The 15,618-nt window shown below is 39.0% G+C and overlaps 2 protein-coding genes across 2 annotated transcripts in view; one reads left to right on the top strand and one right to left on the bottom strand.

The window, feature by feature from the left end:
* Positions 1–659: 659 nt before the first annotated feature.
* SmF (small ribonucleoprotein particle protein SmF) lies at positions 660–1,591 on the bottom strand. Its single transcript, XM_083132930.1, has one exon. It carries the CDS (start codon positions 1,460–1,462, stop codon positions 1,196–1,198), a length of 267 nt encoding a protein of 88 aa, XP_082989056.1. The 5' UTR covers positions 1,463–1,591; the 3' UTR covers positions 660–1,195.
* Positions 1,592–2,032: 441 nt separating this feature from the next.
* SCAP (SREBP cleavage activating protein) overlaps positions 2,033–15,618 on the top strand; it is a 118,590-nt gene continuing 105,004 nt past the window's right edge. The window contains exon 1 of the mRNA XM_083132178.1: positions 2,033–2,184. The gene's annotated coding sequence lies outside the window, so the exon portion shown is untranslated. The remainder of the gene's footprint in view (positions 2,185–15,618) is intronic.

Here is a 15,618-nt window from a genome sequence, read left to right on the forward strand (position 1 = left end):
GGTTCGTGGGGCTAGCGCCAATGGTTCGCAATTATTTCCAATTTCTAGATCCTGATACTGACACGACACCAAATTTTAACTATGTTTCCTAACATAACAGAACTAACCTATCCACACGCCAATGGTTCGTGGGGCTAGCTATTCTCCGTCGGAGAATTAATTTTCAACGAACAACATGAATTTCAGCTATGAAACATTCCCACATCACACAAAACACTTTCCCGATGTTCGACAATGCTACAGGAACTTATTACGATAAGTAGTTTCTTCTGTAAAAATAAATAAATGGATAGTAAACTAGTACCAAAAAAAAATCGCGAAAATAGACAGTTTCCATTCCGAAAACTAACAACTTATTTTCGCTTATTTTGCAATTTCTAGAAGTTTCCGACAACTTTTAACTTCAGATTCGTGATCAGGAGGCCTCAATTAGTGAGTATGCCAAATATGAAGAAAATCGAAGAGGGATCTGATCATCTTAAGTCGTTCCAATTTCCTTGACAATTCCATTTCACGAATTGAACATTTTGTTGAATTTTCCATGATTTTGAACATTTTTGCAAAATTCATCAACCTCACACCTAGGCTAACAACCAAAACTTTTAGAGGACAGTAGAAAAACCCCTCCATCTTCATTTTTTTAATCAAATACTAACATATACTGATATTCAATATTCTGTATTTTATAAATTGATGTGTATTAGAAAACAGTTTACATATTTTCGAATATTAAACATACAGTTTGGAGAATTTTTCAAGTATCCAGTTTTCTGCCCATTCACTGCAAGAATTATATAAAAACAATACTAGGATACTGTTTCAAAGAAAACTCGCTACACTTACACAAACTCAAAATTTACTAGTTATATTAATATAATTGATTGTGCTCATGGCTATTGACCACTCTTTCTAGCACATGCACAACTTATTAAAAAGTGTAATTAATACAAAAAAACATGACAACTGTGCAACTTTCTGCACGACCCTGCAAGAAAGTTCTCTAACAATCTATACCATTGTAGGTGTCAATACGAATGCCATGAGCAAATGTTCAAACTATATATGCACAAAAACGAAAACTTTTCCACAAGATCTCAGTGTTTATATTGGAATGTTGAATTCAGTAGATGAAATCAAATTAAACCACGTGCACTGATTCACAAACGTTCTGTACATGTTCGATCAGAATGGAATTTCATTCCTTCGTTTCGCCTTCTTCGTCCTCTTCCTCGACGCCACGCAGGTACAAAACATTGTTGCATCTAATGAGAACTTCTCCCAAGCTTCCCGTACAATTACCGTCTACAAATTCTTCCGTATTAGCCAATTGCAGATTCATGTAGCCATCTACGGACACCAAGAAGCCTTTGTACTCGTGACCCCACTTCAGTTTCACCATTACTGGCTTTCCTGTTAAGCTATTCAGGAATGGTTTGGGATTAATTGGCATAGCAGCTGCCATGATGATATTTGGAATATAAAATTGTCCAACAAGACGAAAAATACACAATACAACGTGCTTAACCGACACAACCACCAAGGTAAAAGGTAAAGCCGGTCTCCAGAAACAGCACCACAGAATATTCTGCTTACGCCGTGCTTACGCTTCAGTTCAGTGGCGGGTAACTTTTATAATCTGTGTGTGAGGCAAACCATCGAAAACAACAATTTTTCAGTTTCAAGCTGTAAAACGTGTTTTAACACGATGTTTGGAGACATTAATTTTTCAAATATTTAATATAAAAATGAACAGTTTTAACAATAATGCAATCAAATTGTTTGTTTCCAAACCAAAATGATGCATGAACGCCCTGCACGCCACTGCTTGAAACACATTAAACCCCAAAATTGCAATTTTGATACGCTTGAATAATGTTAATAATGAAAATGTCCTAATAATACTGCATGGTAATTAACTCATTCGTGACTGTATGTTGTAGCAGCGACACTTCTCGAAAAACTTGTTTGAAAAGAAGGTTAAAAAATTATATGTTCATGAAGGCCATCTAGTGTTTCATGTTTGTACTATTTATATGCGCATCTCAAACCGAAAAAGTGTTACGGCCGAAATATATACTGTGCACACGAATAGCTGATTGCTGAGTGTTGTAATTCGCGTTAAGTTTGTCGTGTTATAATGTGTTTGTGCAGCAGTAGAGAACAATAATTATTCTGAACCCAAAGGTAAGGCCCATCATATTTGTTTCTGTCGTAAAATCTTTTTATTGAAATATACTATCCAAAATGAGATATTTATCATGACTTGAAAAATTGACCTTACACATGATTTGGTTAGTATTCTCTTCATAGTCTGCAATTACAAAACTGGTTTGCTAGTCAATATTTATATATGAAAGAGTGGCCTTTTAATTGTATAGAATATTAAGTTTGGACGAAAATTGAATGACATCAGCTTCGTTCTGTTAACTTGCCTTCAATGTGCAGACTCATAGTTCGGAGAATATCTTGTAATACAATGACATTAGGCATATTGAAGAATTTCAGTTGTTTATAAGTTACATAATAACATAACTCGCTCTCCCGATTTCATTGAGGGGCAGTGAGTGAGAGAACATTTATACCTGTCAATTGAAGGGAAGTACAAGTTCTGTATACAGAATGGTGGCCCAAGTTCCTTTTGTTTTATTGCGATTTCATCATGCTACAAATGCAATGTTTACATTGATCGATTTCGATTTACGTCTGTTAACACATGCTGCGGAGTTTTAGCGATTGCTTAAGAATTTTGTTCAATATATGCTTTCGTGGTTAGATTAGGCAGGTCAGGTTTGGTTTCGTGGTTAGATTAGGCAGGTCAGGTTTGGGGTAAATTTCTCGTATCGGACAAACGGATGAAATTTGCTAGTTCATTTAATTTGAATATTCGTACTTACGTATTCTGCATTGAGAAACACTGCTGAAAGTGGCATTTCGCTTATTTCACGGAAATAAGCTCTATTTGCGACATATCGAGTAAGTTTTCTTCGTTTCTTTATGCCTTCGGTAACACGCAAAATGGCGGTCACAGTTTCACTACCATACCCGGCATGCAGTGTTTGCACCCCACTGCACTCAAAAATACCTATGTAGCGCCACAAACCATTGACGCATAGCCCCACGAACCATTCATACATAGCCCCACGAACCATTTCCGGTAAGGTTAGGTTAGGTAGGGTCACTATAGGTTACTATAGTTAAAAATTGGTTTCGAAAAAAATATGCGTAGCCCCACACACCATTCTCGCATAGCCCCACGAACCATTGACACATAGCCCCACAAACCATTTGTGGAAACGTACCTTCTTCAGTTACAAAAACACGTGTTTGGAAACACTGACCGGGATTACGTCATCAGACACAGGCTACATTCACCTAGAAGTAAATGCATGCAAGAGCTTAGTGCATCGGTCACACATTTATATAAAAAAATAGATGATTTACCGGCAAAATTCAATGAACGATGCGAGAAAACACTTCCCCGAACTTCCACAAGTCCAAAGAAACTGCATTCGGTAAGTAATTTCTCCTGTAAATTTGAAGAAATCCGTTTGTCCGATACGAGAAATTTACCCTTCCCGCTAGTCTACGATACTGTCGCTTGTCAACAGAGAATACCTTGTCCATGGGAAGTGCACAGGCTTGCGTAAGGTAATTTTTAACTTTATGTTTTCAAAATAAATGACTTTTTTTTCTTCTTTTTTTTAAAATCCAAACAATGCTCAATACTTTAAGGAAGGTTCAAATTTCGTGCGACAATGATTTCCAAAATTCTACGATAATTATTCTTTCGGCCCAAGTTTCTTTTGTTTTATTGCGATTTCTTCATGCTACGAATGCAATTTTTTACATGGTTCGATTTCGATGTACGTCTGTTATCACATACTGTGGAGTGTTAGTGATTACTTTAGGTTTTGTTCAATATATGCTTTTGTGGTTAGGTAGGTTAGGTTTGGTTCCCTTAGCATTAAAATAAAGTCCCTAAATGCATTGTGAACGAGTTTACAATACCGGACCACTCTCCAATTTCTATGAAATTTCGCCTACTCACTAATTGTGAACTCCTAATCACGAATTTGCATGTAATAATTGGCAGCCGAGTATGGAAATCGAGAAAAAAATGAACTAAACTATGTTTTCTTAACATAAAGTAACCCTACCATAAGAACAGTAGCTCCACGGAACATGCCATTTTCCCTGAATGGGTGTCACTTATCGCACAACACTTTAGCAACACAGTGTTCTGACGTCACGGGAGAAAGTTTTTTCATGTTAGGCAAGACAAGGTATAGTTCTCTTAGCCAAAATATTAATTTTTCGTTGTATTAATGTTAATGGAGCCTAACCTCGTAGGCATTCCTCGTCTGACGTTAATATTCAAGGTAGCAAGATTGTTGTGCGTAAAGGAAGACCATTAACGAATTGCGAAAGAAAGATGGTTCCGAATTGCTGTGTACGGACAATGACTGTGGTAAATCGCAAGGTTATTTTACAAGTTCTACACGTAAATGTACAATTTTAACAAGTGACCGCCAAATATGAACTACAGATACATCATCAGGACACCGAAATTAGTAAGTAGGAGAAATTTTATAGAAATTGAAGAGTGGTCCGGTATTGTAAACTCATGCCATGCATTCTACTAAGGTTCTGATTTACTTCTACATTCATTCCAACGTTTTATACGATATTTACTGTCACTTATCGACGGAGAATATCTTGTCCATGAGAAGTGCGTAAGGTAATTTTCAAGTTGTTTTATTCAACATAAACAACTTTTTTCGAGTCCAAACAGTGCTTCTTACTTTAAGGAAGGTTCAAATTTCGTGTGACAATGATTTCCAAAATTCTACGATAATTAGTCTTTGTGCTGGGAGAAATCATAAAACAATCGGAACCAGAACCAGTGGTTTGTCGTGCTGACCACATGTCACACCATAACCGGTTGGATGATCTTCCACCTTGGCCCACCGGCTCAATCATTAAGACTCTAAATTATGTGTTAGCTGACATATTTAGAAATCGAAGTATGTAAAAAAAATGCCTGTGCACCATGATATATTTGGAATTAAACTATTGGAACCAGATTTGTAAATTGAGCAGATTAATGTGTACATATACTAGGGTCAATCAAAAAGTAAGTTACACCCAACCTATGTTGCTGTACTAAGAGAGATAAAATAATCACTCTTGGTGGCAACACTGTCTGAAATGTTTTCTTCACACACCAGAAGCAGCCGTGCTTCAGCTGTTTTAGTATGCGAGTAGTCACAGTGTGAGTATTTCTCGTCGTATTGAGGTGCGTTTCGTCGTCCGATTTTTGTGGGCACAAAGGCATAATCGGAGTGAAATCCATCTCCAAATTGTCGAGGTGTAGAATGAGAATGCAATGTCACGCCCCATGATCGCAAAATGGTGCCAGATTTTCGAAGAGGGAAGATCGAACGTGAATGACGAACCGCATGTTGGGCAGCCTGCTACTGTGAACAATATCGACGACGGGGAGCGTGTGAATGCAATCATTGTTGCTAACTGCCGCGTGAAAATTAAAGAGGTTGCAAGTGAACTGAAGATATCCTATGGTAGTGTGTCTATGCTGATTCATGATCAGATGGGTTATCGTAAACCGCGCTTGTTAACTGACGGACGTAAAAAATCAATGTTTTGTTGCTGCGCTGTCATTTCTTCGGCGTTATTCCACGGATGGTCTGCAGTTTGTGAGCAAAATCATCACAGGAGATGAGTCCTGGGTGCACCAATAAACTCCCGAGACAAAGAGGGCATCCATGGAATGGAGACACAAGGATTTGCCACCACCAAGAAAAGCCAAAACCTGTCCAATGGTTCGAAGGCGTTGTTTGCAGTGAGTTTGTGCCCCGAGGAACAACAACAATGCCGCAACATACTGTGAGACTTTAAAGAAGCTGAGAAAAGCCATTAAGGATTGAAGGCCCGGAAGATTGAGTAGTGATGGGGGCTTGTTCTTCACGACAACGCTATCGCCCATACAGCTGGTGTCACGCAGGATTTAGTGCAGAAATTCAAGTGGGATGTGTGGTCTCAACCTCCCTATTGCCCCGATTTGGCACCCTGTGCCTACCACCTTTTTGGTCCTCTGAAACAAGACCTAGGGGGTCAGCATTTCGCATCAGATGAGGAAATGCAGGATGCAGTCTCAAAGTGTTTCAAAGAAATTGGACGGAATTTTTACACACAAGGAATCGAAAAACTGGTCACACGATACGAAAAATGCTTGGAACAGCTTGGTGACTATGTCAAAAAGAGTTAAATGTTCATGCGTTTTCGTCCAATACATTTTTTGTTTCTAATGTATTTTGTTTATTTTTTACAGGGGTGTAACTTACTTTTTGATTCACCCACGTATTTGATATTTCCCTTGGAATTTGGCTTTAAGCATACCTTCTTGGATCTTGATCTTTTTTTTCCTGCTTATCAAAATAATATGCATTTATTTATGGCATTACTATGTATGTGTGGTTGGATGGACTTACGTGATCCTCCTCCTAAAAATTTAATAACATTTCAACATTTTTTCTCCTAATTGGCAATTTTTCAATGCCCTGCAATTCAATCAACTTTGTACTATGTTCAAAGTATTTCTGAAACCTACTTCTAAACACCTGTTCTTTAAACAATATATATTACACAGTGCCGAAAAATCAAAGGTGCATCATTGAACTATGGAATATCATAATCCAACGCTTTTTTAGCATGCGGAGATGTGTTATTGTGAGGTAAAGTATGTCTTGTTACCTTAGCGTGTTACCTTACCGAGAAGCAGAACAGCCCGAATGCTTCATCAAGTTAGTAGCCCCATCCAGTTCACTCTTCACTTTTTGACTCTCTTTGCACCAAAGCGTCTAGTTCGTTGATGTGGTGTCTGCACCATTTTCACTACCTTTCGGACTTTTGTATGTGTGGTGTATGATCACGTGGTGAGTACTAAGTAATCAAATGACAGTTTAAAGCAGCAGACAGGCATTTGTTGAATCCTCTGAACTTGAACAACGCTTTCAGTCTGGTTGGTTGCACATCATTTCCTAGCACCACCCTGACACTGGATACACCTGCACTGCTACAGAGTGTCAAAAAGTGCTGCGAACTAGATGGGGCTAATGTAGCACCCAACATTACATTCCACATAAAGCCGCTACAATTTTACGTCCTTGGGTTTGGAGCTCATAGCAATTTCCGATGTGTTTTTTCACTATTTTAGTGTGCATGCAAACGGTTTTTACTATAGTCAAACCCAGATATTTCTGCCGCGATCGGCGCAGTAGAACGGGAGAACCAGTGTTGCTAATCTGCTCGATAGAAAAATCGCTACAGTGCACCAAGGCACAGCTGTTCGTAGAACTAGGAAATTAGAGAACTCTGCTCTATCTAACGTTGAGTTTTATATGTGCTAACAAGTGGCTAAAACCGCTAAATGTGGACTAATCCTTGTGTAAAATTACCCAAAATGATGTAAAGAAGACTTCTTCATAGTGATTTCAAATAAAATTAAACACTTTATTATTTTGCCATTGCATTAATGAACCTGGGGCATTTTAACTGTTCACTCCCAATAAGCCCGTCCACACTGGTACTGGAACTGCAACGACTTGTGATGCACGACTGACACTACCACTGGTTTCATAACTAATAACACTTTTCTACACACGTTTTGTTACAAAAATGAGAGTACTAATATGAGGGTGCTGAATACGGAAGTGTTTAAAGTGGACGAAACAGAGTTATGCTTTCCCCCAGTTAAGATAATTATTATAAATAGTCTTACCATATTTTTTTGGGTCCAACCCAGGACATATTCGCGATCAACTCGTTACTGCTGAATTTCAGTTTTTTTTACGCAACACACTATAGAAAATAAATGGCAAAATAACATTAACAATTATTTTCTCTGTTTTGGTTCTAGCAGGTGAAAATTTTGGGTCATGTAACTTTGTAACCAGTTTAGAAGTGCAGTCTGATCTCCGATGTGTTGAAACTGAGTTCGTGTCTAGCAGTGTGGTATGAAAATGTAGCTTCTTTAGCAGCACACACTAGATCACTGTTATTCCCATCTTTGGCTTTAAAACAGTAGCATTAATAGCACTCCTATGTTTAACTGTTTTCACGTGGTGAAAACCTCTTCAAACCAAACATCACCTCTTCTTTATGTGCAAAAGAAAATACTCCCATTACAGAGTGTACATTGCACACGTTCATTATTAAGTTGTGCCCACATTGATTATGATTAATTGTTATGTAACATGAATCATGCTATCTTGAAAGTAAGAGCCAACTCATTGCTTATGAGTAACATGAATTATGCCGTAACTCAAATTAAGAGCCAATCTTAGAAAATGAAATTCGTATTCGTGTTCAGCAGGTAAATTTCAGTAAGAAAGAGCTACTTTCTTTCTGTAACAGAAAAAAGTGAAAATTTGTAGAACAGTGTAACTTGCGAACGTGTTACAAAAGCGACAGTTGGACCACAAACACTCCTCCTTAAGCAGTATTATTGCCTCTCTGTGATGGCCGACAGCCTGCTGCCTTTGTTGTACATTTACATATGATGCCAGCTTCCGCAACAAGAATAAGAAGTACATATATTGCCACCAGACGATAAGCTGCGCGGCTTTTTCTTTTGTTATGAACTTGTAACCCATCAAAACATTACAATTTTAACACACAAACAATGCATTGCATTAAGCAGCAAAAATAACAGTTTCCATCATACAATTCCTACAAGAACACGTGCCGGTGCTGAAGTCAAGGGTTGAAATGGTCGTGCATCTACATAATTTATTTCTTTCGAGTAATTCTAAAGTGATGAAATATGAACAATAATACTGGAGGCATTATGGAATTTAACGTTCACTAACCAAACACATGCACTTTCACTTACACACACGCAATAAACGCACACAATGTCAACCATTCAAATACTTAAAATAAGGTGTTTACACTTTACAATCCAACAAAACTGACCGTCATTTTGCCTTTCTCCCGTAACAGAAATAGTGCTTCATATTTACATTTGGCAACACTAGTCACTAGCTAGTGTGAACTGCAAGCTGAACCGCTATTCAGTTGTTTTGAATGATGTTTGCGTGACAATATGGAAACATTGGTGAAGGTTGGCGAGCAGTTTAGAACACGTGACACTAAGAGAGAGGGAGACGAAAAGAAAATTGGTATCTGCGCAACGGCAGAGATAGCTGCGTTGGGCTCTAATAAAATGTGGCAAAAATACTCCGAGATGGCAGGTTTGTTTTTTTCTTAAGTGTGCCATACTTTGTAATCAAATATCTCTGTTATTTGTGATTTTCACATGATGGGACTATTACGTAAACTATCAAAATCTGCAGATTAAAAAAATCAACGTAATTCTCAAGGCGGTACAGAGGGTGAACTGCCTAATAGAAAGTTTGCAGTTCGAGATAATAATTTGTGCATTTGAACAATGCAGGAAGTGTGACAGTGTTCATACATTACCACTGTGTGAAGCATGCTTTTCCATGGATAATGTTCTTTACTTACGCATGAGGCGAAGAAAAGTGTCAAAATGCGAGGTAATCATATCTAACAATTCTATTCAAATTAAATGGTATAAATAGAAATACGTATTGATGATTAGGCACACACAGGAGAATTACTATGTAGAAATTTTCAGTGAAATATGCATACTCGATTAGGACTCGAACCCGGGTCTGTGGCCATGGGCGTCCGGAAGGGGGGGCAAGGGGGGCCACGGCCCCCCCCCCCCTGGAAAATGAATGTGTATCTAAAAGTTATATAATTCACACATAATTTCATTTCAATCACAGTAATTTATGTTAATTATTATAAATTCGTTGAAGGAACATGATAATTTGACTGAAACAGTGTTTTTTGAGGGGGCATCACTATTTTGGAGGAAAATATATGTCCTTTGCCCCCCCCCTGGAAAAAAATTACCTTGCTCGCCCCTCCCTGGAAAAAATTCTGCGGACGTCCATGTCTGTGGCATACTTTGCCAAGCCAGCGTAGCCTCGCCTGATTTTTCACTATCGCTGTTTTACCTGCGTGGAATCGTCTCTGCCAGTGCTACCACAACGGGATCTAACACACACACACAGGGTGGGCACAAAGTCGTTTTCCCCAATAAATGAAGAAATCAAATACTAGGGGAAAGCTACTTTGTGCCCACCCTGTATATATAGGCTATATGAATATCCACAGTGGCTCATAAGAGATAAGAGGAGGCCGATCGGCCTCTATTACGGATTATTTTATTACTTATAATTCCATTAAACGGTGCTTAATGCAAGAAAACTGAAATATTATGTCTTACGATAATTACCACAAATTTCCATCCCTGCCTGATACTCGATATTCGCATGCAGTTAGACATGATGGTATTGAGGCATTTCTTTAATGATTACTAATATAATTGAAAACGCGCTACTTTTAAAAGTTGATGAAGTTCACGTGCAAACGTATTGAGAAAATCCATGTTCCTGAAACTTTCTGATCGATGTGTTGCAAAGAAAGTTGCCCGTGTTCTCATTTACCATTTTATAATAATAATTAGAATAATTTAACAAAAAAGTCTCATACTAAATATGAATTATAAATGAAAGAGAAGTTAATTGATTTAGTTTATTTTACTTCACTTTCCTGCCATTTTTGGCTAATCGCGAAGGCAGTCGATGAGATTGAGGCAATATGGTATATTTTATTTTGTAGGCGCTACATTTTTAAAATTTTAACATATAAAACATTTCTGCTTCTGAAAAGGCGTAAAAAAATGGCGCAAAAAAAATTCTTTCACCTTTTACTGATATTTGCAAATCTCAGACTCTCATTCAGAGATTGAGATTAAAAAATGAAACTCTCAGTAATTTTAGAACATTTGCTAGGCTGAAGTGTTCCAACGAAGACTTTCAAATGTAGTGCATGGTTGGAGGGCCGAGGTATCAAGTATGGATCAAGTCGCCACGCCAACCCAACAGCTTTAACCTTTTCAGTCCCAAGTATCTCGATCGAGATACCCTGTGTCAAGGTCGTAGTTTTTACGTTAAAACTTTTCTATTTTTGGCTAGAATTTCGTTTTTTTAATATTGTTCCTAACACATATATTTAACAGAAATGTTTTTTTTACATTTTGTTTTGTCTTCATGAAAATGGAGGGGAAAAGGTGGGAAAAGGGACTTCTCTTTTGCGTCTCTTTTCAAGGTCAAATTTTTGCCGACAAAGGAAGACGGGCTTTGTTGTTGTAAAGCAATGCTTTTCACTCCCTCCTGTTAACTGCATTCGAAGGAAGCTTGTTTGTCTGTATCCGATGTCAAAAAGTTTTCCGTGAGGGCGCAAGCAGGGGGAGGGGGAAGACTGGCTGTTGAATCTGCCTTGTGAGAATGGAATTTCGAAGCACGCTGAAGGAAACCTTTTTTTTTTTTAGCACAAGTGTTCCACAAGATTGAACATAGGTTACCCTGCATTGTCTAAAAATAGAATGTCAAGCAGCTGCAAGAATCGGCGTTTATTTTTCACTGCGTTCTAGCTTTTCGTCCTTGAATGTTGTGCGTAGGTGTCGTTTTGTGCCCAAGTGCGAGAACATTTTTTTGGGTGAAGTGACAATTTTTTAAAATAATTTTTGGGGGTTTTCTCCCCCCCCCTCCATATATACGCCAAATTTGCATAAATTTTGCATTTTGTGCATTTTGACATTTTTTTCGGGGGGCGGGGGGAAACCATTTTTTTTAAGAAAAGTATTTATGAGTGGATTTCCCCCCTTTCCCCCTCCATATGTACGCCGAATGTGCATAAATTATATACGGTCTGAATCTGTGATTCATTCTGCGTACAACGGTATATCTTTCATATCTCTAGGGCATTTTCTTTCTGAGCTATAGTCATTTCGAGGTACCCGTGCATTTTGAAGCTTCAATCAGTGGCGTGCCGACCATTCTTTTTGGGGGTACAACTCAAGTTACATTGGTCATACGACAATGATGCACATATTTTTCTGTTTCTTACATGCCAGCGATAATTTCTATGTGCATTTTGAACTTTTCATATCCTTTTTTTCGGGAGGCGGGGGGGGGGGGGAACCTCATTTTTTTAAAAAAAAAGTATTTTCAGGGGATTTACCCCCTTTCCCCCTCCATATGTACGCCAAATGTGCATAAATTATATATCGTCTGAATCTGTGATTCATTCTGCGTACAACGGTATATCGTTCAAATCTCCAGGGCAAATAGTCTCTGAGCTAAAGTCATTTCAAGGTACTGCTGCATTTTGAAGCTTGAATCAGTGGCGTGCCGACCATTCCTTTTGGGGGTACAACTCAAGTTACATTGGTCATATGATAATATTGCAAATATTTTTGTGTTCCTTACATGTCAGCGATCATTTCCATGTGCATGTCGACACTGTAGTCTCCGATCTACACTAATTTAATTGAAACTCTGCATTTTGCTCAAAATCGGCTCGGGACCGAGAGGCTTACATGTGAAAATGGCCTTGGGACTCAAAAGGTTAAAATTAGATATTTTGATCTGTAATCATCAAAGCAGCTAATTACCTGGTATTGCATGAAATCAGTCTGAACTTTACAAGACTGAAAACATGGGGGAAGATCGTCCCCCTGTCACCCCCGAGAGGTCTAAAATATCGATCATGCCTCGACCTTGCCACCTAAAACTAAACAATTACTATTCCCAACGTAAAAATAATCACTTGCTAACATAAGAATAAATGGTGTTACCATTCTCTGAGGTCTAAAACTAAGTCATCAGTCCTGAACATGACGTTTAAAACAAACAGTAAACTTTTAATAAAAATGTCCAAGGAATAAAAGATCCTCCCTTCCCACGAAAGGAGGCGGTTCATACACTCCAAAGTGTGCAGCTTTAAATCCCGAAAGGGCAGATGGTATATCGAGACGATACTTGTCTGTTTTTAGTCTCGTCTTTTTCTGCCCTTTCACACAGACAATATAAATTATATAGGAAACGTAAGGAGAGAAGTAAAACTTATCAGTCATTTGATTCTATATCAGGCGACTAAGTGCAGTGATCTTCCAACGCGACCTTGCAGTCGGTGTATTTTCTGTAAATGATTTACACGTATATGCACAGTTATATCGCTTTGTGCGGAAAACAATCCATACTCGTCACTAAAATTTCCAGAGTAAACGCTTTCTGCGGTTGTTCTACTCTGAACAATACCTGTGTCGTCTGACCAAGTCTAAATTTGGAAAGAGAAGGGGATATTAGCGTAGACTTGAATTTCCAAGAACTTGCAAGGTTCACGTTTTCTATGGTCGATGACCTTTTGAACAGCAAGCTCGTGTTCGAAAAGTGCACAGGAAGATTTAAAATTAAGCTGTCCTCTGTCCCTCTACTCCGATGCATTGTTATATGCGAGCTTCAAAGCAAAACTGGAAACAAGCAGAGAATTCCTACGGGCATACTTGATTTGCAGAGACCTGACTGCGATGTCACTTGCTTCTTGCTGTTAACGGAAACTTGAGTGCACGTTCACAAATCTAGTGCCAAAATATTTTCCCAAATATTCCTTAAAACCAAGATAAGTTGAAATAGATGTAGTCTCATTTTTAGGGAGTGACTGGGGGTGGTGGGTGTGGTGGAAAGGAGAGCAAAACATACAATATTGCCCCTCCTCTGTGGTTTCTTCCCATCAGGCAATAAAGCATTTGTAGGTAGAGGCGAAACAACCAAAGAAGGAACGTTTGTTTCTTGGCCACATAGATTTAATAAAAGTTTACGGTTTGTTTTAAACGTCATGTTCAGAGCTGATGGCTTAGTTTTAGACCTGAGAGAGAGGTAACACCATTTATTCTTATGTTCACGTGTGACTTTTTTTAACCGTGCATATAGCACCGTGCCATGAAGACACATTTAGAAATGTGGGGGTAAGGCCCACACATTCTCGATCTCTGACATTTTGGACATGATTTGATCATCACCACGCTCCAGCTGTCTTTACCCCCTAAGGTTGCTCCCAGGTACCCATTCATTGGAGGCAGGGTGCGCCCTGGAGCCACTTTATGCTGGAAAAAGGCCGGAAAAATTCCGACCTTAGATCACCCACCCCGGGAATTGAACTCGGCTCTCCGCGTGACAGTCAGGAGCTCTACCGACTAGATCTTCGCGTCCTCTCCCATTCGTCTCGAATTGTATTCCACCTTGAACTTTAAGCTAGAAGGCTCAAGCTTCACCTGCCCCCCGTCCCCCTTTTTCTGTTCGGAGTCCTTGCATCCAGATGTAGTTGTCCCTTCCCATCGGGGTACGCTGGGTTTATTGTTTCACACCGACCGTACCTGTACTTACAAAACCTGGTGGATACGAGGGCCACTATTTATATTTTGAGCCTTGGCAACACTGATTGAAGTTGGGCGCGATTTGACCTTTGCACGGAATCGTCTGGCATTATTGACCATAACGTACTTCAAATGTTTTGTCAATAGCTTGATTTGTGTTGTTTATGTTGCCTTGGAGATTCCGCGACAACAATGAAATGGAATTAACTCGTGAACATTTTCGTGCGATGATTTTTTACGATTTTCGACGTGGATTATCAAGACAAGAGTGCATCGATCAACTTACTTCCACATTTGGCGATGAAGCCCCATCCTTTGCCACTGTGAAACGCTGGTATAACGAATTTAATCGTGGCCGCCATTCGCTCACCGACGAGATTCGCGAAGGTCGTCCAAAATCAGTTGTTGTTCAAGAAAACATTGATGCTGTGCAAAACCTAATACTGCAAGATCGTCATGTGACATACTGTGAGATTGAGGCAACCATAGGCATTAGTTCCACCAGCATATATAAAATATTACATGATCATTTAGCTGTGAGAGAGGTATGTTCTCGTTGGATCCCACACAATTTGACAAAAACTCAAAAAGACGCTCGCGTCAATTGGTGCAAACAAATGCTCAATAAATACAATCGTGGTGCTTCAAGAGACGTATATAAGATTGTAACAGGTGACGAATCATGGATATATGCATATGAGCCGGAACGTAAAGAGCAGTCGACTGTATGGGTGTTTCAAGATGAACCCAATCCAACAAAAGTTGTTCGCGCTCGAAGCACATCGAAACAAATGGTGGCCTGTTTTTTCGGGAAAACTGGTCATGCGGCAACTGTGCTTTTAGAGGAACGTAGAACGGTCAACTCTGAATGGTACACAACAATTTGTTTGCCAGAGGTCTTCGGTCAAATACGGAAAACAAACAAACGCCGTCGGATCATTCTTCATCAAGACAATGCCAGCTGTCACACATCTCGTCTAACAACCGACTTTATGAACAGTCAAAAAATCGAATTGATGGGTCATCCACCGTACAGTCCTGATTTGGCACCCAATGACTTCTTCTTGTTCCCGAATGTCGAGAATAAATTGCGTGGACAACGATTTTCGTCGGCGAAAGACGCCGTTGATGCGTTCAAAAACCATATTATGGAGGTGTCTCAAGAAGATTGGAAAACTGCTTTGATAAATGGTTCGAACGAATGAAAAAGTGTATTGACTTTAAAGGAGAATACTTCGAAAAACAATAAAGCAGTTTTCAATGCCAAATTCCTGTTTTTTCATTGT

Source organism: Lepisma saccharinum, chromosome 12, assembly GCF_977018435.1.
Source record: "Lepisma saccharinum chromosome 12, izLepSacc3.1, whole genome shotgun sequence".
Lineage (NCBI taxonomy): Eukaryota > Metazoa > Arthropoda > Insecta > Zygentoma > Lepismatidae > Lepisma > Lepisma saccharinum.